Source organism: Spinacia oleracea, chromosome 5 (assembly GCF_020520425.1).
Source record: "Spinacia oleracea cultivar Varoflay chromosome 5, BTI_SOV_V1, whole genome shotgun sequence".
NCBI classification, from domain to species: Eukaryota; Viridiplantae; Streptophyta; class Magnoliopsida; order Caryophyllales; family Amaranthaceae; genus Spinacia; species Spinacia oleracea.
In genome coordinates, this window is record NC_079491.1 from 70,703,021 (window position 1) to 70,725,837 (window position 22,817).

At 37.6% G+C, this 22,817-nt stretch overlaps 3 protein-coding genes across 6 annotated transcripts; all 3 read left to right on the forward strand.

Annotated features, from left to right (window-relative positions):
• The first annotated feature begins 2,604 nt into the window (after nt 1-2,604).
• On the forward strand, nt 2,605-3,926 carry LOC130461139 (cysteine-rich receptor-like protein kinase 18). Its single transcript, XM_056829097.1, has 2 exons — nt 2,605-3,320; nt 3,412-3,926. Exons 1-2 carry the CDS (start codon nt 3,122-3,124, stop codon nt 3,663-3,665), a joined length of 453 nt encoding a protein of 150 aa, XP_056685075.1. The 5' UTR covers nt 2,605-3,121; the 3' UTR covers nt 3,666-3,926.
• A 6,011-nt stretch (nt 3,927-9,937) lies between these two features.
• Nucleotides 9,938-22,809, forward strand: LOC110799427 (uncharacterized). Of its 4 annotated transcripts, none has more exons than XM_056829093.1 (7): nt 9,938-10,548; nt 10,809-10,895; nt 13,885-14,055; nt 19,455-19,512; nt 20,887-21,896; nt 21,980-22,224; nt 22,544-22,809. In XM_056829093.1, the coding sequence occupies exons 5-7, from the start codon at nt 20,897-20,899 to the stop codon at nt 22,778-22,780; spliced, it is 1,482 nt and encodes a 493-aa protein (XP_056685071.1). In that variant the 5' UTR covers nt 9,938-10,548; nt 10,809-10,895; nt 13,885-14,055; nt 19,455-19,512; nt 20,887-20,896; the 3' UTR covers nt 22,781-22,809. The 4 variants fall into 4 exon arrangements, with proteins under 4 accessions (XP_056685071.1, XP_056685070.1, XP_056685072.1 ...); XM_056829092.1 differs by having other exon boundaries at nt 10,822-10,895; XM_056829094.1 differs by having other exon boundaries at nt 10,822-10,891.
• LOC130461594 (uncharacterized) lies at nt 14,912-18,911 on the forward strand. Its single transcript, XM_056829748.1, has 3 exons — nt 14,912-17,673; nt 17,753-17,858; nt 17,936-18,911. Exons 1-3 carry the CDS (start codon nt 14,912-14,914, stop codon nt 18,443-18,445), a joined length of 3,378 nt encoding a protein of 1,125 aa, XP_056685726.1. The 3' UTR covers nt 18,446-18,911.
• Nucleotides 22,810-22,817: the final 8 nt, after the last annotated feature.

Here is a 22,817-nt window from a genome sequence, read left to right on the forward strand (position 1 = left end):
GAATATGTATATATTAATACAATTAAACAGACCTACGTTCATTATAAGAGCTTGAACTTTGCACATAAATTATGGATTTGTTATTTATAATTTTACTTTTCAATTTCTTGGGCTTCTTTGTGTATAACTGTATAAGTAACCAGTCAATGTGTTAGATTCTAATATTTCCTTAGATATTTTAATCAATTAAATAGTTTGATTATTAAAAAATAAAGCAGTCAACGATTTTAATTATTAATTAGGGTTGGTGTTAGAATATATATATATATACATTGAATCGGGCAAACCCCTTACCACAACTCCACACCACGGAGATCTCGCATGTGCACGTATCTAACACATTGTTTGGAAACCATGTTAAATTTCTGTGTCCTTTATTTACGTTACTAGTTTAGATCTGTGCATGTACAGATATTCAAAAATTATTATTTAACCATCTTTTTTATAAAAAATTATCCTAAAGCTAGAGCATGAGCTCTGTTTTGTTCAACATATTTCCACTTGCACTAATAAAACTAAGGTTGCATATGACATCTACAACTAAAACTAAACTAATAGAATAATGAAGACCCCTTGCAAACCTTACCAATTAACAAACTAAAAACAAGTGAATAAAATCCGCACGAGTAGCAGGACCTTCGCTTGTCAACCCTAGCTTGATTGTCACCACGACTTTATTTACATTAGAACTTAGAGAGCCAAAGCCGTTTCCACTAATGACTTATTTATCGAAGATTGTGCAGCTAGATTTGTAACCATATTGAGAAGTTTCCTTGAAAACCAGTTGAACTTGGACAACAAAGAAAAGAATAGAAAAACAGTAATAGTGCGCATGACCTGGTTTAAAACGGCTTGTCCTTTATTAATACAAAATAAATGCAAGAAAGTTTCATGACCCTGGCCCGAATACCTATTACTGCACGATTTATTCCAATTTTGTACTCCCTCTGTTTCTTTTTGTTTGTTACGTTTAGACTTTTACACGTTTTTTAACGTATAATAAAGTTGTTTTAATTATTATTTTAAGAAATTTTTTTGTAATATTAATCCAACCTTTGGCCGATTTTCTTAAGCGCACCTACGACATATTTTATAATAATCCCACCTTTACTACCCATCGACTTTTATTGGGTCTAATAGGTCATAAACTTGTTGTAGGCGGTAATATGTCCCTACGTGACAGTGCTCTCTCTCTATATATTCAGCCATCATAATCAATTCATCACCATATATTTCGTTGACTTTTTCACCGGTTATCGGTCAATTAAGCCCAATAAAAGTCGTTGGGTAGCAAAGGTAGGATTATTAAAACACATGTAGTAGGTTGGATTAATAAAAGAAAATCGGCCAAATTAAAGGTTGGATTAATATTACTAAATTTTCCTTATTTAAAATGTTTAAGATTCCATCATTAATCCTGATTTCATTTTTCAAAATCTGACATTTATTATCTATCAGCTTTCATTTTTTATTAAAAAAAAATATCCCAAGTAAAACTTCAATCCACAAATTATTACAACAACCAATAAGATTGTTTTATATATCAAAATGAACCAATAATGGAAAAACACACAGATTGCTAACTTGATATACTTGGAAAAGTGTAAAGAAATTTAATGAGTTGAAAAAATTAAACCAATTAAAATTAAAAGTTAGCACAAAAAAAGAGAGTGTAATAAGTTTTAAAAACAAAAGATTCTCGCACGTAACAAACATTGTGAAACACCTTAAAAGAAATACATAACAAACAAAAAGAAACGTATGGAGTAATATTTAAAATAATATGTATCCTTGTATTGGTAGCAATTTTCTAATATTCGAGATTATTGTAAATGCAAAACTAGTTATTTCGTCTACCTTTGTAAATTAAAAAAACAAACAAAAGAAAAAATTGTAAGATCACAACAATGCCACATGATAGTTGTTTTTTTTATTTGTCCTGAACATATCATATCTGGATTTATCTGAACTTAACTAAATTTTTATGAACTTATTAAAACTTATCAAAGGTTATTTTAATTATAAATCATATTTAATCAATTCTTATTTTTTCTAAACTAAATTTATCTGAATTTACTTTTCCCGATTTGAAATAAGTTGAACAGAACATAGCTCTTGCATCTTTTGAACTCATAATTTTATTATCTTGAATGATAATTTAGTTTAAATATGTCGCAATTGGTACGACGCATTGATATAAGATTGATTTAAATAAATTAATAAAACGTGGCCAGCCGAATCCGACCATAATCCTCCAACAGTCCAACCAAGAAACACAATTACACAACGTTCCAACTTTAGAGTTTCGTTCTAACATGCCAAAATGCACCTCATTGCTCATTGCTCATTGAGTCATTGTCTTTCACATTATGTTACGTACTCGTACCGATCTTTCGTCTACTTTGATTTTCGTAATTTATTTTATATTTCCATATCTATAGTCATATTTTAAAATAGGATAATTTGCATATTAGGATTTCATGTTTCATATTTTTGAATATTTATTTTTTAAAATTATCATTTACATTCATTCTTTGCATTTCTCCTCCTTAATGAGATGGTATTGTCTCTTAAAATTAATTTAATCTTCAAATTTCTATTTCATTAGACCACTAGAAGTCTAAAACGAAAAGAATACTGAATACTATTCTTGAAATCTCTCCTTTTAATACCCTCCTAGCTCCAAAATCTCTCCTCCAACGCCACCGCGAACCCCACCGGATTCTACAGCACCTCAGTCTACGACAGAACCCTTAAGAATACCTTTAACGCGTACTTCCTCTGTCGCGGAAATCTAAACAATACTGCTTGCCATACCTGCGTGTCGACCGCGGTAACAAACAAATCAAGCTGCCCCTGGAGCGTAAGAGAAACAATATATTACAACAAATGTATTATCAGGTACTCTAATGACTCTCTAAGTGGAGTATTGGCCTTAACCCCATCTTATTCCGAGCAAACTGGGGGTACACCTGAAAATAGATCGAGATGATTGGGAACAACTATTAGGGAACACCTTTCACCCTTTGGCGTCTCAAGCTGCAAATGATCCAACAGGACGAAAGTATGCGGCGACAACGGTTAGATATAAATATATAACGTGTTAACAACATTGTATGCTATGGCGCAATGTAAACCTGACTTAAGCTTGATTGATTGTCAAAATTGCTTGAATAATCAAATCTCCAACCTTCAAATGAGGGCTGGTGAGAGTTATTACACTCCAGTCTGTTTTATTAGACACGAGATATATCCCTTTTTCGAGGGTGCTGATTCTTTGCCACCTACAAATGTCAATAATACCGGGATCAGTAGCAATGGTAAGTTACGTAATCCTTAGTAAGGGAATAGGGACCGACCTTATTTTCTAACAATTTGTTTTTAATTTATTGAATTGAAAATCTTGTACAGTTGTACGTGCAGGGAAGAATATATCAAGCAGCTTGATCATAGGAATTGTTGCTGCTGCAGCTGCAGCTGTTATTTCGGCGATATTATCTCTTGTAGTCATGTTTTTAATCATGAATAACAAGGTTAACAAGTGTTACGGGTCGTTTTGTACCGCACGTATCGTGGTCGGTTCCTACATTCAAGGAGCCATCATCCCCACTTCATGCTTGTTGGACAAGGTCAAGGAAGCTAACAAGGATCAAGCGAACAGTTAGAGAAGATCAAGCGATCAGGTGAGAAGATCGTGGAGGCGGTTGAGAGTATCATGGAACAACTAACAACATGATTCCGTCTTCTATGCTAGACCTAGTACTATATAAAGATCACCACTCTACAATGATAAGGGACGGCCGAGACCTACGATAAAATCCACACTTCTCCATTATCTATACCTCCGTCTAAAGATAAGCCCAACTACTTACTACTATTGCCTTTCCCATAATCCAGTAACAATGAAGCCAACTAATCCCCATTCTTACCATATGATCCTTCCCGTAACTCATACAACAAAGATAAAAAAAAGTCCCTTTGTCTTCCACATGGACTTTCCACTACCAATTGCTAATCTTTATTATCCATATGTAGACAATATACAATAGATCAAAGAGCTTCTTCTAATACTTTTTCCTCCGCCGAATTACAAAGATATTACTTCAAGTATTATCTCTGGCTATATTTCCACATACGCAAATATACATTGTACTTGTATTCATCTAGGCTATTTATGCGGACAACATAGTAGATTGGTGGACTCATTGCCACGCGCGGTTTTTATCCCTTTTGGGTTTTCCGCGTCACCGTCTCTTGTGTCGTCTCTCTTTATTTTTTGTCATTTATTTCCTGTCATTTGAGTACTTTATTTTATCTAGTCGTCTATGTCCCAACCAAAGGTCGTCCATTCGAAATTTGGCATAAACAGTTTGGCGCCGTCTATGGGGAAGATGGCTAGATTTATCTTCAAACACATATCCACAAATATCCTCCCAAACACAATATCCGACCCACTTGCGCTCACCAATAAAGTTATCGCCAGGCGAGAGATTGTTGTCATACTGTGTCACCACCATGAGATAGAGCTACGTCAGGGCACATGTCGTCGACATGACAGGTGTCGTCGACGGGTCAGGTGTCGTCGCGGGTCAGGTGTCGTCGGCGGGTCAGGTGTCGTCGACGGGTCAGGCGCCGTCGACGGTCAGGTGTCGTCGACGGGTCAGGTGTCGTCGACGGGTCAGGTGTCGTCGACGGGTCAGGCGTCGTCGACGGGTCAGGCGTCGTCGACGGGTCAAGTGTCGTCGGCAGGTCAGGTGTCGTCGCCAGGCTCGTTGGTCGATGGAATATGGTATGACGTCAGGGTACATGTCGTCGCCAGATCAGGTGTCGACATCAGCAGGTGTCATCGCTAGAAGTGACACGTCGTAGTGGTCAAATTCAACCTAGATGATGCATATCGTGACAACAACGACACCAACGCTTGATGACATCGAAAATAGGTACTAATATTTATAATATTCAACTCTAATCGTTTGGCCTCGTTTTCGAATACGTGACAGGTTTTGGTCTAGGCGTCACGGACCGTCATGCAGATGTCACCACAAACAAGATACAATATGAGTTGTCTCGTACCTTGACAAGATCTCGAGACGATTTGATCACTTGACGTCGCGAAAAGTATGGTATAAAACTCAACCCCAGTGATTTTAATTTAAGCTAATATTGTTTCTAGTCCTTGTTGTCACTAAAACAGATGCGAACACGTGACGTCATCCACCAATGACATGACGTCAACATAGTTTCGTCCGACGTCACCTCCATATCAGTCGACGACGTCTCCACAAACGAAGGCGACAAATGGAGATTCAACAACAAATTGTCGGCAATACTAGATTTTGTGGCTAACTTCAGTCCAAGTATCAAATAGGAGAATTTGTAGTTGTCCTGAAGTCGCCACAGGGGAGCATATAGTATACTCTATCTCATTTAATTTTCATATAGTATACTTTACTTGATTTGCTTTTTATATAGTATACTTTGCTTATTTTAATTTCCAAAAGCACTTTGAATTATATGCTACATGTTGTTATCCCACTTTTTGTACTAACGTCATCACCACTTGTCGTTTGATCATGTCGTGTCGCTTGGCTAGGTCATGAGTACATCAGGTGACCGACGTTAGAATGCAGGTGACAAGGTATTGTCTTGTCTACAGGTACTGACGTGTCACTTGGCAAGGTCGTGAGTAAAGCAGGCGACCAGCGTTAGAAGGCCGCGAGAATATAGTATACTTTATTTGATTTAAATTTCATACGATATTTTTGAAGCGATTTAATTTTCGAAAGTATCTGAATTATTATTGCCATGTTGATGCATGTCGCTTGTTATGATCTCAAGTTTAGTTAAAAATAAACTTTTCATATGAGAATGTGGTTGTAGACAAGATGTTAGCCAGGTACGTGACATCGGGGGCTCGACATCAAATGACTATTTGCACAACCGGACCCAAAAAACGTAACACCTCAAAGTGACTTCCCACATCAACATTGCCAAGCCTACAACACAATCACCTCTCGAAAAATTAACCTTTCGCCATCACACTTTCCATGTCATCATATTTTCACCCCACACCAACATCAAACCACTTGACATCATAAACGCAACGTCGTGTCCTTTTCCCATGTCCTCATCACCAAATTTTTCATCAGCACATCATAACGCGTTGTTACGACAACATGTCACGACAGCAGGACGCTATCAGCCACACAAGAAGATAAGAAATCATTTGGCGTCAAGTATGACACATAGAAATAAATATCTAACATTTTTTAATTTCTTTGGTGATAGTCTTACACGAGGTCACGACACGACATGAGGTCACGACGGCACAACATGACGCCACGACAGCAAGTCACGACAACAGGACGTGACCATTCCGGTTACCCCCATGACGACAAGAAGTTTCTTGGCGTTAAACATGGTACGTAGAAGTAATTATCTAACATATTTATTTTAACAATATATTTCTTCGTAAGTTCGCCAACAGATCGTTGATACATGAATATCAATGGGGGCTAAAGGTACGAACATACTTTCGAAATAAGTTATCTTTTATTTATAATATATGCGTATTGTCGCTGCCATGTACATCGCAGATCGTGAGGGTCATCAACACAATCGAATGGTATGAGTGACGCAATTCATTTATGTTAATTAGTGACGTCAAAATTTTATAAACTAACACCTCATACCACATTGAAATTTTCTCACATATCATCCGTGACAACTATTTTTCATTCACTAACGACATGTCGCGACTATACGCGTTAGTATGTATGACAACAGATTAGCTTGATCATGACGGTATGCCCCGACGCCACGAGATGGCAATGACCGATGACACGACGCCACCAGCCTCTACCGAGAAAGCTAAGGAAATTGGAATGTCGAATAATCATCATCAATGACCATGATGACACATGAGTAACTTCTAAACTATTTTTCACACACTTTCTCATTTCAATTCATTCATTGTTGTTCTCTTGTATTAATATGTCTCGTATTCAACATTCATCAAGTTAACTAATAAATTATTGTATCGCACCATGAATATCTCGATTTCTCTAATGACTAAACCAATTTATCAAATTGTTTCGAGGTAATTTGACTTGACAGGACGTTTAGAGGTTGCATCATGCTGGCCCGCATGTACGGCGTCAAATATAAACGAACGTCATCATATCTGTGGCCGACTTCAGTCATGATATCTTCCTAAAGCCGCCACAGGGGGGCAAGATAGTACATACTCCAGTTCAGTTTAATATACTTGTTACAACTTTGAAATTTAACTAACGATGTGATACAATTTATTTTCATGGTGATCTTGTCGTGAGATTTTGGTAACAGGTACGACGCTAAGAAAAATGTACAAACATTGGGGGCTCAACCACTACCACATGTCGAAATAGGCGGATAAAGAGAAGTCATTGGGTTTCCCAAAGACGACAAGTGATAGGACGTCAACCGATTAACAAGAAAGGATCAACCAATAAGTCTACCAACGTTGGAATGGACAGTGTCAAGACCAGCGATGTGTCGACCTCATTCAACGAGACGGGACGACGCCAGATGTGACGACGGTGGTACAAGCGATGACAATGATCTCAGGAACGAAAACAAGATCGGCGACGAGAGGTGTCACGACGTCAGGACAATGCTGTTGATTGTAGAATAATCATCAAGGGACAGTCAGCGACACGGCGTAATTTCGTTACACGAGCCCATATTAAGTAATATCTAACACTTACTTCGTGCGTTAATTAATTTATTACATTTTTCACTACACTGCGATTACCAAATATCTAGTCGACGACACCAACGAACAGCCAACTATTTTTGAGCCCATATTAACGTCCACCTCTACCTTTTCTATTCTCTACAGATCATTTGTTGACGATATCACCAACGACAACATCAACGAACGACATCATCAGAAGACGACATCAACGAACGACGCTATCAACTACAAGCGACAACGTCTCCATGGTCATGACCCTTAAACTTATTGGATCCCAACGACGACATGTCGCTTATCAGCGCGACCACTACAGGCGACGCAGGTACTATTTATGTGCACATAACTTCGTTCTTTGAGTACCTCACATGTGTCATCTATTCCATAGCGAACAACAGAGACAGCGTAAACAACATTTTAAGCTAACGTCGTGTATGCACCCTCGACGCTTGTCCAAACGCCTAACCAATCGCCAAATACAAAACAGAGAAACACACGTCTTTCCCCCTCAACACTGACGACAAACAAAGCCGACCCAGAATGCTCATGTCCTACTTAAACTGTTGTTCTGAATATCCCATAGGCTAAAGTCTCCTTCCATAGATTGCGCCATCCAAACATCTTATCCCTTGTCCTCGTGTTATAGGAAACCTCACAACCCTTCGACTCTTCTTGACATTCGTCATAAGGTTGCTTCGAACCATCCACTTCATTCACCTGTAACTTCAACTCAGTCGTCTGCTACCTATCCTCACATGACATTGCAACCATCTAAAACGGTTCAACCATACGCACACTCGACGCAACTTCCTTCTCTAAATTCTTCGCATGACTACGAACAAATGAAGAGGCTTATATCGCCTTCATACGATAAATGTCACACAACATCGACAATAGAGGCACGCCTGTAAACATCAGACAACAGACTAAGATACGAAAGTTGGCAATGACACCTGTAAATATCAGACAACAGACTAAGATACGACAGCTGGCCATGACGCCTGTAAACATCAGACGACAGACTAAGATATGACGCCTGTAAACATCAGACGACAGACTAAGATACAATAGTTGGCCATGACGCCTGTAAACATCAGACGACAGATTAATATACGACGGTTGGCCATGATGCATGTGAGCATAAGACGAAGATGGAGATACAAAAGTTGGCCATGACGCCAGATACTTAACTAACGCTACGGCTTAAACATGTTTTCGTGCAGGTTTCTTAAGAATTACATTCTGTTGTGTTACGTTCATTAAGCGAAATGATTCTTTCACAAGATGGCATGTTTACATCAAAGATGATAACACCAACGTCGACATGAAGACACCAATATACGCACGACGACATCAAATGCTATCAGAAATCGTGGATGACACCGGGTGGCGACGTCATTGATCAAGATTAAGTACGGAAGACGACGGATAGACCGAAGACAGTGACAGATTAGCGTCGACAGCAAATGAACGTGGTGACAGACTTTGAAGATTATTTTCCTAACTTCCAGCTCGCTGCAATTAGAAAAATGGGGGCTACTGTTACGGGTCGTTTTGTACCGCACGTGTCGTGGTCGGTTCCTACATTCAAGGAGCCATCATCCCCACTTCATGCTTGTTGGACAAGGTCAAGGAAGCTAACAAGGATCAAGCGAACGGTTAGAGAAGATCAAGCGATCAGGTAAGAAGATCGTGTAGGCGGTTGAGAGTATCATGGAACAACTAACAACATGATTCCGTCTTCTATGCTAGACCTAGTACTATATAAAGATCACCACTCTACAATGATAAGGGACGGCCGAGACCTACGATAAAATCCACACTTCTCCATTATCTATACCTTCGTCTAAAGATAAGCCCAACTACTTACTACTATTGCCTTTCCCATAATCCAGTAACAATGAAGCCAACTAATCCCCATTCTTACCATATGATCCTTCCCGTAACTCATACAACAAAGATAAAAAAAAATCCCTTTGTCTTCCACATGGACTTTCCACTACCAATTGCTAATCTTTATTATCCATATGTAGACAATATACAATAGATCAAAGAGCTTCTTCTAATACTTTTTCCTCCGCCGAATTACAAAGATATTACTTCAAGTATTATCTCTGGCTATATTTCCACATACGCAAATATACATTGTACTTGTATTCATCTAGGCTATTTATGCCGACAACATAGTCACTACAAAAAAGAGGTACATATTGAGACGGAATTATTGTGACGGTCTAACAAAGAGTCGCAAGGAAATTGGGGCGCGAATATTAATTTGTAAATTGCGACGCTTTAGAGAGCCGCAAAATATTTCGACGTTCTAAAGCGTCGCTATTTACAAAAAAAAAGACACGTGTGTTGCACGTGTTTGTGAGGCAGCAATGCAACTGAATTTTTGGGCAAAAAATCCCTCCTAACTCTCTGTTTTTTTCGCAGAATCCCGCCTAACTCTCAACCCACCTCCCACGTTTCTCTCAACCTCCTCCCACCGACATACCTTGCTGAAACTAACCACCCTCGTCAGATTTCCGATGAATTCGTATCTCTCCTCCTCACCTTCAGCACCGGCCATTAACGAATTCCATGAATTCCGTCTTCAACCTTTACGTTAGCAAAGTCAAATCTCCCAGTATAAGCTATCTCACTCCTCATCCTATAAATTCATGAAAAATCCCAATTATTGAATTCACAATTCGCTCAACAAATTCAAGATAAATTCGTTGCTCTCTCTGGTTTTTAATTGGAGAAATTCAAGCATACTCTGGTTTCTTAATTGCTGCTTCATCCTCGGTGTTGCCGGATATATTCGCCAGGTATTTTTGGTCTGCTTCACGCCTTCACTATTTGATTTTTATCATATAACAATGTTTAGGTTTGATTCACTATTTTAATTTCCGTCATATATTGTTAATTCACGTTTTTTCATGTCAATTTCTAATGTCAATCATATGCCTTTAAGTTTTCCATGTTATATTGCATCCTTAATTCAAGAAAAAAACTAGAATGGGTCTTCTTAGTTTCTGTGATTTTCTATATACCGCTTACAGAGTGTTTGCTATTTCATTTATTTTAGTTTTCAATTGCAGATAGTTGGTAATTTGGACGATAGTTGGAAAGTGGTGAACGTCTGACTTCTTCTTCCGTGTTGTTACTACTGTAGGTATTGTCTATCTATTTCTAATTTTCATAGTTTTAAATTTGCAACTTTTAGTTGGCCTAGAATCTTTGAAATTTGGATACATGGCAATGCTTTGTATAAAGACACACAGACATTTAGTGAGATTTAGGTGATAATCTCTGACCAAGATATCTGGTACTTAGTATGAAAAATCTGTTGTCAATCTTTAAGACACCTAGCTGTACTTGGTTAGTTTAGGTTGTCTTTAGTGAGAAACTTGGTGCATCAAATGAGCATGTTGGATGAGTTTGCAAAATTATTTGTCGCTATAGAACTTATACTAATTATTTGAACCCTTTCACTTAGCATTTTCTACTGTTATCTATAACTTCTTTTGAGGCTACACTGTTTTCTGTGACTGATTATGTGAAATGTGTGACCGATGGACTGACTGTAAGTAGAAAAGAACTGAACAAACTTTGCACAAAACAGAACTGAGCTTTACAAAGCAGAACTTAGTATTAGGCGACTGATAAGCTCATTGTCTGTCTGTCATCGTTATGTTAAGCTACTGCATGCTTTCTATATGTCATAACTGTAGTATTAGGTAGTGGCAGTGTATCGCAGTGTTAAATATCTTATCTTATCAGCACTTTGCTTGTCTTTATTATAAATTTCTTTGCCTTTCCCTGCTTTAGTTGGCACCAAATATAGGTTTGACTACCAGTTGTATGGAGTAAGGAATAAACCTATGCAGTAAGCACCCTAATCTGAATATATGCAGTTCAAAACACAGAGAAGTGAGAGTAGCTTTGAACTATAGCTTAACTGAGTTAAGGGATAGAACATCCGGTTTTGATTTTTGAACTGTCATAGCTGGGATGATAAACTCAGATAACCATTTCTGAGTTTCTATCATCCGGTTTTGAACTGTCATAGCTAACCAAATATTATCTTATCAGCACTAGCTTATTGTTTATCTGGGTTTATCATGCCAAGTTGAGAGTAGCTTTGAACTATAGCTTATCATCCGGTATTATTTATCTGAGTTTGCAAAATTATTTGTCACTCTAGAAAGATCAAGCGCCAACTGGTGGACAACCTTAAAAGCTAGCTTCTTCCTTCGATTATCAATGAGGTATTTCTTTAGGGCACCTCTAGGAAGATATTTCACAACAACACATCAGATATTACTAGGGATGCTAATTAGGCCACTTTCTGTTTGTATTTGTAGTCCTGAGGCCCCCATCTTTGCCCCAATAAACTGCAGCATGCATAAATGGTTTTTATGACTACGAGCTTTGATAATAACATATCAGTTAGTTTCAACATGTATCGAGTTAAAAGTAACAGTAGCAAATTTTTGAGATGGATGGTTTGGCTACACTTTAGGTTCTATTGTTAGAAAGAACGACATTGTATTCTTCTGTTGAATTATTTTGAACTTGCGAGTAAGGGTTTATGGAATTATGGTAAAGAGTCGTTACCTAGCTTTTTTAGTGCTTCTCTATAGAGCTGTTTAGAGTATTTTTTATTACATACCTGAACTTTTTATCTCTATTGATTTTAGAAAATAGATCATGCATTACATGACAATAGATCATGCATTACATGACAATAGATCAGTCCTAGGCTATTTACGACATAGAAAATAGATCAGTCCTGCTCTGATCAATCCTGATCAGATCAGTCCTGATCGGATCATTCCTGATCAAATCAGTCCTGATCAATCCTTACTGATCCATCCTGATCAGTTCTGATCAGTTCACTTCTGATCAGTTCACTTCTTCTCCTGATTTGTGTTGGTGTTGTTTAGGTTTAATTACTTTATCCCACACATAAATAATGTAATTGGAATTGGAAAACATCCCAATTTATGTTGGTTTGCTAATATAACTATCGAACCTTAACTATATACATCATGTGTTGCGCATAACCGGGAAAAAATGGGAAACATTAACAGAAAACATTTTAGAGGCTATGCAGTTGCACCGGATAGGAGTGTTTCACTAAATCAGTTCAAGCTCAATCATGAGATTATCGTTCTATTTGAATAACTCTATTCTTAACAAATTAATAGAATCTAATCCAAAATTGTGATTACTATTCTTATTTCATTATTCAAACAAACACTAGCTAAGAGCTTAAGAAGTGGAGTAATACATACTGATTGCTACGGTGTACAAGTTATAAATAATTGATCGTGGAATTGATGAGTCATAATAGAAGAGTAATCTATAATGACTAATATTTAGATTAGACATAACAAGGTAGGATTAATATTATTATAAAACTTTTGGGAGTCTTTTTAATTATGTGTTGTGTTCTGTCAACTTCCTTGAATATGAGATAATATGGCTGCTTAATACGGAGTATGGTGATCACTTTTGAGTAATAAATGGAATAGCTAGCTTTCTATGGACTGTGACACTTGCACTCTCAGACGACATAGAAAATAGATCAGTCCTGATCAGATCAGTCCTGATCAGATCAGTCCAGATCAGTCCTGATCAGATCAGTTCTAAACAGTCCTTACTGATCAATCCTGATCAGTCCTGATCAGTTCACTTCTGATCAGTTCACTTCTGATCAGTTCATTTCTGATCAGTTCACTTCTGATCAGTTCACTTCTGATCAGTTCACTTCTGATCAGTTCACTTCTGATCAGTTCACTTCTTCTCCTGTCCCTCTACGTTCACCACTATCTCCTTTCTCTCTCCTCTGGTATTTTTGTCGCCCCACAATAACGACTTTCGTAAACTCAATTGCTTGATCCCCTTATCGCGGAGTAGATTGCAGATAATATTTGCTTTTACTTTCCATGTAGAAAAAACACCCTTCTTTGACCTGCGCTTAGCACATTGCTTCCCTACATTTGTTCATTTTCATGGAGCATTCATGGTCATGAATTGATATGTTTGTAGTGTTTTCTGTTTAAGTTGATAACTTCATCTACTATATTTTTTAGATTTTAAATTCCTGATAATGTTGTTGTCCTTATATTTTGACCATAATTTATCAACATTATCAGGTTTCGCCGACCACACCGGTTCAAGGTTTCCTGTGATTCTTTAGCGTTGTTCGTAGGTTCGTGCATCAGTTCGTGCGTTGCTACACCGGTTCAAGGTTTCCTGCAAGTCTTTAGCGTTGTTCGTAGGTTCTGCATCGGTTCGTACGTTGCATATGCTCTTTGATACTAGAGGTATGTATACTATAAAGTCCCTTTTAGGTTTTTTATTGGACAATTGTTATTTCCCTAATTTTGTATGGACAAGGGTGGGCTACAACTCTGCAAGTTAGGTTTGTTAAGTGTTAGAATATAATTTCCGTGGCTTTACATTTCCTCGATGTCCAATATATATACAATGAGCATATACCGACGTTTATTGTGCTATCATAACTTACGTCAATCATGCAAAAGTTGGATCTTTCTATTGTATTCCTGTTGATTTAATTTCAAATGTTTTGATATAATAGCTTCAAATTTGTAAGTACGTATTTTTGTTAGCTTTGGCATTTTGTGTTGGTATTGTTTGTCTAATTACATTATCCCCACTACATAATTTTGCTTAGCTTAATTACATTTAATCCAAGAAATTTTACCATAAATTCTGATTATGTGATGCCACGTTACTTAAGGTACTCTTACTCTTTTTAAAAAATGGATTTATATTGTTGTCTTCGTGTGAAGTTGAAAATATCACCTTGTGCGCTAAAATCACATGCTTTATTTTCCTTGCAAATTCATGTGAAGTTGAAAGTATGATCTTGTACGCAAAAAGAAAATATAATATGGAAGTGATATAGGGTAATAACTTTTAGAAGATGAAGATAGATCACAAATATTAGTCACTAAGGAAGAATGATTAAACAAAAAACCATAAGTTATGGTATGAATTAAGAAGAGTTGTGTACGGAGATGTTATGTGACTTAAATTAATCTCGTGTGATATATCAAGGTTCTAAGAATGATTATAATATTTTAATAAGTACATATAAAAATTTCCTATTCTGCGACCGACGTATATTACTAATTACTCAACTAATTTCGTATAGATATGGATAAAAGTTGGATCGATCTACCCACTGGTCATCATGAATATATCGACGGTTGTATGGAATTTATTGAGTTTGCCAAGCAAGATCTAGTCGAAGGAAAAATTAGATGTCCATGTAAGAACTGTAAGGTAGAGAAATGGTTCTCCGTAAATGAAGTGGAGAGGCATATTTTGTTTAAGGGATTTTATAAGCCATATAAGGATTGGATTTTTCATGGTAAAGGGGATACGTTTCAGCGTATGTTTGAGAGTGATGGAGGGATTACTAGTGAAGGATCCCTTGATAACCAAAGTGGGTTTGTAGGTCGAGATAATATGGGAGGGCTATTAAGATCAGCATTTAGTGTTAATATGCCTCCCAATTGCCCAAATTTAGAAGCACGAGAGGATGATGAATGGATTGAGGAGCCCTTGGCCTATGACACAGATGTAGAATATGATTATTCTACAATAGAAGAAGATGTGACATATAAGAAGTTGCTTGAAGCTTCTGAGGAGAAATTGTACGAGGGGTGTATCAATTTTTCAAAGTTATCTTTTCTGTTACACTTGTTTCACTTGAAGTGTATGAATCACTGGTCCATAGAATCTTTCAATATGTTGTTGAAGCTAATTCTAGATGCATTTCCTCAAATACTTGATTTTCCCTCTTCTTATTATTACAGTAAGAAAATGATAAAAGACTTGGGCCTTGGGTATGAAAAGATTGATGCTTGTCCGAATAATTGCATGTTGTATTGGGGTGAATTTTTAAAGAAAGACAAGTGTCATGTTTGTGGTACATCGAGGTGGAAGAAAACTAAGGATAGGGGCAACGTTGTAAGTGATCAAGGTACGGATACTTGTAAGAAAGGTGTGCCAGCTAAGGTAATGCGATATTTCCCTCTTATACCGAGACTAAAAAGAATCTACATGTCATCATCAACAGCAGAAGATATGAGATGGCATGATACAGAGCGATTGGGTGAAGATGATAAGAAGATTTTAAGGCATCCTTCAGATGGCTTAGCATGGAAGGCATTTGATGAGCGTCACAGTGATTTTGCATTAGACCCTCGTAGTGTTCGATTAGGTCTTGCGAGTGATGGTTTTAATCCTTACCGTTTAATGAACACCACTTATAGTACGTGGCCAGTGATGTTGATTCCTTATAATCTTCCACCATGGTTATGTATGAAACCGTCTTCTTTCATTCTGTCCACGCTTATTCCTGGAAAATCAGGTCCCGGAAATGATATTGACGTGTATCTGCAGCCATTAGTGCATGAATTGAAATTGCTGTGGACAGGGGTTGAAGCTTTTGATGCTTTTGCCGGAGAGAAATTTAATTTGCGTGCGGCTTTGCTTTGGACTATTAATGACTTTCCCGGCTATACAATGCTCTCTGGTTTGAGCATAAAAGGTTACAATGCATGTCCTATATGCTTAGATTCCACGCCTTCTGATAGATTTGGGAGCAAGATTTGCTATTGTAGCTATAGAAAATGGTTACCTGCAGATCACCCATATCGATGTCAAGGTGACAAGTTTTGTGAGAAGTTTGGAACTAATGAGTGGGGTAAATCCCCATCTCGTCCTAGCGGCACTGATATATTGAGGCAGCAAGAAAAGGTGAAGCATGTTTACGGAAAGTCGAAGGCACCACCGAAAAAGAGGCAAAGAGGACACGATGATGACGATGATGTCCAAGATGAAAGTGACTTTGGTACCAAGAGAAGCATATTCTTTGATTTGGTGTATTGGGAGCATAATCTTCTAAGGCATAATTTAGATGTGATGCACATTGAGAAAAACGTGTCTGAGAATATTTTGGGAACTCTTCTTAGCATGGATAAGAGTAGAGATAGTAGGAATGATCGAGAAGCCCTTGAAGCATGGAGAATAAAGTCTCACCTTTGGCTGAGTACTAATCCTAACGGAGGTGAATGCATGCCTCCGGCTTCCTATTCTATGTCTACGGAGGAGAAGGAGAGGTTCCTAAATGTTTTGCAGAAAATTAAAGTTCCTGATGGATATGGATCCAACCTTTCTAGTTGTGTGAATATGAAGCAAAGGAAGTTGATTAACCTCAAAAGTCATGACAACCATGTTCTAATGCAGGATATCCTTCCCGTTGCCTTAAGGGCCTCTAAAGCTACAAAAGTAATTGACTTGTTGGCTAGATTGTCTTCCTTTTTCAAGAAGTTGTGCTCTACAACTATTGATCCAGATGATTTAGATGGTCTTCAAAATGAAATTATTTTAACTCTTTGTGAGTTGGAAAAGGAGTTTCTGCCTTCATTTTTCACAATCATGGTCCATTTGTTGATTCACTTAGTGGAGGAGGTTAAACTTGGTGGACCAGTGCAATACAGATGGATGTATCCCATTGAAAGGTTAATATCTTACACGTCTAAATTATATTCTTTTTATTTAATATTTCACATTTATCATATATTAAGTACAAATGTTTTATTTGAAAGGTACTTGTCCCATTTGAAATCACATGTAACCAATAAAGCCCAACCTGAAGGATCTATTGCAGAAGGCTTCCTTTTAGAGGAGACAATTAGGTTTTGTTCGAGATATCTTCAAGGTGTTAAGACCATTTTCAACATACCTAAAAGGATGGATGATGACATTCCAAATCCCAATGATTACTTGTTTAATTCTGGTGGTCGAGTTATTGGGAAGGAGGTCAGCATTCGCCTTGATGACAAAAGCTTAAAACAAGCTCATCGCTACATTTTGCTTCACTCTGATGAGATAAAAGGGGATCTGGAGTAAGTATTATGTTGGTTTTCTTTTGAATTATCAATTGTTATAATAGATGATTTTTAATTTTGTTCTTCTTCCATGAAGTGAATTTTTAACCGAGAAACGTCAAATGAACTTACAAAATCCTGTCACGGAGAGTGATGAAAGTAACTGGATCATCAATGAGTTTGGAGGGTGGCTGCAAAATAAGGTTACTTAAGTTCTTTTAATGTGAATACATACTTCTTTTAAAAAAAATGTATTTGATTTAATGATGTATCATCGTAGGTACATTACATAGATGCAACCACCGAAGATGGGAAACTAAGAAAAGCTTTGGCGGGTGGTTTGCATTCTTATGGTAGAAAATTAAAAGGATACATAATCAATGGATACAAATTCCTTTCCACGGATCGCGATTCTCGTCTTTTGACACAAAATTCTGGAATTATGGTCGAAGCGGATGGAGATGCCTACTATGGAAAAGTGAAAGATATCTATGAATTAGATTATTACGGAGATTACAAAGTTGTATTGTTTCGTTGTGATTGGGTAGACATTCATAGGGGTGTAAAAGCATATCCAAATGGCGGAGTATGTGTCAATTTCTCTAAATTGATGCATTCTGGACGATTGTTGCAAGATGATCCATTTGTATTCTCATCTCAAGCAAAACAAGTTTTTTACATAGAAGATGAGATACAAAAGGGATGGTTGCATGTTGTTAAGAACAAGCCTAGAGATGTGTTTGATTTAGGGGATTCTTTACCAGTAGAGGAAGAGGGTGGGACCAATTGATCATGCTTATTTTTTATTGTTTTGCTTTGGATTTGTATTTGTTCATGACGTTGTGAGTCATATTGTTTAATCTGGTTGAATAATGAGTTATATACTTAATCTATACTCACTTATTTTATTGTCTACTAATGTCCAAGTACCCTACTACTAGTTTCTTTGATGGTGATACAGATATTTTTATACCGTTATTCCGTGAAAAGGGGGCAATTTATCTTTATTTTTTGTGATTTCCCCCTTTTGTATTTGATTTGGTTCATTGTTGTTGCAGTGTTGTTGTTGCTTTTCTTCCCTTTTTTGTTGCGCCTGTGGTACACAAGAAAATGTGTGTCAGGGGTGGGTTGGTCCATTATAACTAAACAATAAGGTTTATTGGGAAAAGATTGATTCTTGTTTGTATGCATCTGTCTTGGTTCTGAAAGTTTTACCCCCCTTTGACAAAGCGTATCTGTCAGAGTTGCCAAAATATCATGCCTGGCTATCTAAGGAGAACCGCACAGACAAACCGGTTTTGAATCTGTAAGATTAGTGAAATGCTGTGAGTTAATCATGAAATGACTCCAATGTAAAATATTGCTAAAAACAATTCACTAGATTTCATTGTTTATATCAGTAAACATCACTCCAGTAGTTTCCAATATTACACAAGTATCAACACGTTACCTCTTTACTTCTTCATTTATGTTTCTGTCTGTTTCGAGTTCTGCAATTTAGGCTTGATTCTCCCTTAGATGTTTGTGTTCTGCATTCATGTTAACAATTAACAATGTGCATCCACCTCTTCAAAGCTGCCATTTACTACTATACTAAGCTGCTGGATCACCCATTGGATCCTCTTTCTATGTCTTTTGACTTTGAGAATCATATGTGACCACCGACTTTATATAATTATAGCTAGCTTTTTTCAAGCTTCTCTAAGCTCATTTGTATTGTAATATTGATCCTTTTATCGCCTGTTTTCTCTCCTATGGAATGTATAACTCTCTTGATAATCATTTTCTTAAAACTACAGGCTCAGGATATTACTGATTTAGGCTCTCTGAATCAAGCAGCAAAGATCTTTATTCTAGGTATGGTTCCCCTCCTTTCTTTTCAAAACAGAATGGGGAATAACTAATAAGGTAGCCAAATCATTTTGTTAATACATGTCAGACATGCAACTGTTGCTTGATGTTGTTTTGCTGGTTCACAGCTTCCTGATTTGTTTGATGACTTGTTTTAGATTGTTCTTTAGCTTTTTCCTGGTGCCATGATAATATAAAAATTGAGAGTTTTCACTGTAGTCTGAATCTCAGAAAAGGAGGGTGTAGCAGGTTCATCTTGCCCTTTCCCTCATAACTGTAGAGCAAAAGTGTAGTAAATGAGTGTAGGCCAACTAAAATATTGCTTATAACTTCAGTCTAAACTACACCCAAAAAAAGGAAGTGTGCCAGCTATGAGATCATCTCTTTGATCCATCAGAACTGAAAAAATTGTTTTTTGGCAACTGACAATAAGCTAGCTAGCAGATTTCTCAACCAAAACAGTTAAAATCAGAAATTGAGAAAGTACCTTGAGCTTCTTTTCTATATAGCGTGCATAGTCAGTCCACAAATCACTAGATATAGGAAACTTAGTGATAGCACGTTCATATAGAATCTGAACACGCGCAGGGTCACCTGCAGATTCTTCAAATTTCAAGTATCTCTGCAGAAACAAAATACATGTTAAAACCAATAAAGGGATAATTTGAGTTCAAGGGAGATAAACAAAATTCTTGCTACCCTCATTATCTTGATAGCTTCCTGTTCGTGCACCCAAAGATGTGAGATCAATCCCTCCAAATGCCATCCATCACCCTCCTCATTCCACCAAGCTGCTACACACTCATTCGCATCCACATTCGTAGGGGCCATAGTGCTAATTCGACCTCCAGGGAGATTTGGTAGCCACCTGGAGGTTGGTTGTTTCCATAGTGCTAATATCTTCACTTTCTGATAATATCTTCAGTGCATTTCCGTTAGTTGTTTCCTTTCTGGTTTGCCTTCTCTATCTTGTTTCGTGCTTATGCTTGTAATGTGACAGGTTATAATGAAACTTAATAAAGGGATGAACGGAGCAAAAGGCCTTCCAATATAAAGTTTTCAAGTTCCTTGAAGGTTTCAGACTTTTGAGTCTATGACTTGTATATTCTAGACTCTAGATCACTCAGTGAGCTAACGACCAATTAGAGCCAGGATGAATTTCTTTTTCTCAATCAGATTTGCACTTTGCTTCTATATTTACGGAGTTTTCTGCTCATTGTAATTCTTGTTTATGTGAAAATGTTAAACTGATTTAACGTGTATGATTGTCACTTTGAGTGAATACCTATTATCCTATTTAGTGATTCATTCTTGTAGCAATTGAGTTGGTTTAATGACCTTTTTATTCATGGCTGATTGTGTTTCTTACTTTCTGAACAGGAACTAAAATATGAGTTACAGGACTAAAAGAACATTGGTAGCTATTGACGAAGGGTCGAGCATTGCTGCATCCAAGTCCCCAAAATCTTCTGATCCATCCACCCAAAACTGGGGACCGTTCAGTCCTCCAACACTTGGAGTGTCACAGACATTTGGGACGGTATCACAACCCATTAAGCAACCAGTAGCTGCTAAAAAAACCATGGTTGCACCACAATCATCCTTGCCTCGGCCTACTTCCATGGTTTCAAAGCCACAACTGAAGGCATTATCAAAACCATCCATTACCCAGACAAAACCATCCTCTAACCCATTACAACAACCAATTCCGCCCACTCTTACAGGAACAACACAAAGTAGATGGTATAAAGGACCTACGTTTCCCAATCTGACTGAAATTGCAACACAAAAAGCGTCAACACCGAATCCACACCAGCCTACTATGCAGCCTGTGTTGCAGCCTTTCAAAGCTACCTTGCAGCCTTCTTTGCAGCCTTTCAAAGCTTCCCAACAGCCTCAAACAGCTACCAATCAGCCTCAAAAAACTACCCATCAGCTTCACAAAGCTACACAACAGCCTCAAAAAGCTACACAACAGCCGGTATCTTCTTTTACAAGTGTCAAACCACATTTAGAGAAAAGAGCATTTGTTGCACCTTTGGGAGCAACAAAACATGTGATGTCGCAATCTCCTACACCACCAGACACCATGGCAATGAAAAAGAGAACTGGGAAGCAAGAAGGTCAGTTGCCTCCAACATACATGCATGTGAGTGAGAATGCATTTCAACCTCTGCGATCTCCTCCATCCAATCAGGTTGAGAGTGAAGTTATGCCAAACTACAACTGGGACGAATTTGAAGAATCGGCTTCTGAGAGTGAAAATGAATTTGATCAAGGAGAAGGAAGTGATACTGCTGTGAAGAAAGCAACACTTCGACATCGAATCATTATTCCAAATTGGCCAGAATCGAGGGAGTTTGATGAGAAGGTGGAGGCTATAGCTATAGGTAAACATGTCTCTACATCAAATATGCAAACTGTAAATTATCGATCTTGGTGATTTTTTAGTCTGATTTAGCTCCTGTGACAGATGCTGATGGAATACGACATCTGGTAAAGGGACCAGTTCTGCCTCGAGACGTTTGGCATGATGCAAAGGGGTTCAGATACATTGTCAAGCTCAATGAATTCAACCAACCTATTCGAAAAGGTGGGAAGATCCTTGTGAGCTTCCTTGGAGATATTGCGAAAAATGATTCACTTTGTCCAGTGGGAGTCCCAAGTTGGCGTGCTGTGAACAATCAGTTAAAAACTAATGTTGTTACAATGATTCGGGTATGTGGATTTATTGTTCTTAACACTTATGTTAATTGTAGTTTTATTTTAGCTTGGTTAACTGTGTAATTAGCTTTAAATTTATTCTGTTTCCATCTGTGTTCATCAATCAGTTGCCCGTTTTTCAAGTTTTTATTTGGTCATGGGGGTTCCGACCCCGGGTTAAGTTTCTGCAGAATCACTAAGTTCACCTAGATAGTTCTGATCAGATCAGTGCTGATCAGATTAGACAGATCAGTCTGATCTGATCTGATCAGAACTAGCTAGGCAAATTATTTTGTTAACATTGTAACTTAATTTTTCCTTTTTTTTTTTGAAGAAACATTTTGTGTTACCTGATGGACCTCTAGTTAACAAGGCACTAGTGATGCGTATTGACAAACCATGGAACAATCATCGATACAAATTGAAGAGGGATTTTTTCGATCCAGTGAATAAATCTCGAGAAGAGAACTATGCCAACGTGCCTGATGGAGTGTCCACTAGGAGTTGGACGGAATTGGTAGATTATTGGCTTTTACCAGAGGCCATGGTTTGTGACCCCAAAATATCCTAAATTTAGTAAGTTTTATTTGTTTCACCTATATATGCTA

Coding starts and splice junctions, on each gene's coding strand:
- LOC130461139 (XM_056829097.1), top strand. CDS start 3,122: ATGGCGCAATGTAAACCTGACTTAAGCTTGATTGATTGTCAAAATTGC. Junction 3,321..3,411: donor TACCGGGATCAGTAGCAATG/GTAAGTTACGTA, acceptor AATCTTGTACAG/TTGTACGTGCAGGGAAGAAT.
- LOC110799427 (XM_056829093.1), top strand. CDS start 20,897: ATGAGTTACAGGACTAAAAGAACATTGGTAGCTATTGACGAAGGGTCG. Junction 21,897..21,979: donor GGTGGAGGCTATAGCTATAG/GTAAACATGTCT, acceptor CTCCTGTGACAG/ATGCTGATGGAATACGACAT. Junction 22,225..22,543: donor ATGTTGTTACAATGATTCGG/GTATGTGGATTT, acceptor TTTTTTTTGAAG/AAACATTTTGTGTTACCTGA.
- LOC130461594 (XM_056829748.1), top strand. CDS start 14,912: ATGGATAAAAGTTGGATCGATCTACCCACTGGTCATCATGAATATATC. Junction 17,674..17,752: donor GAGATAAAAGGGGATCTGGA/GTAAGTATTATG, acceptor TCTTCCATGAAG/TGAATTTTTAACCGAGAAAC. Junction 17,859..17,935: donor GAGGGTGGCTGCAAAATAAG/GTTACTTAAGTT, acceptor GTATCATCGTAG/GTACATTACATAGATGCAAC.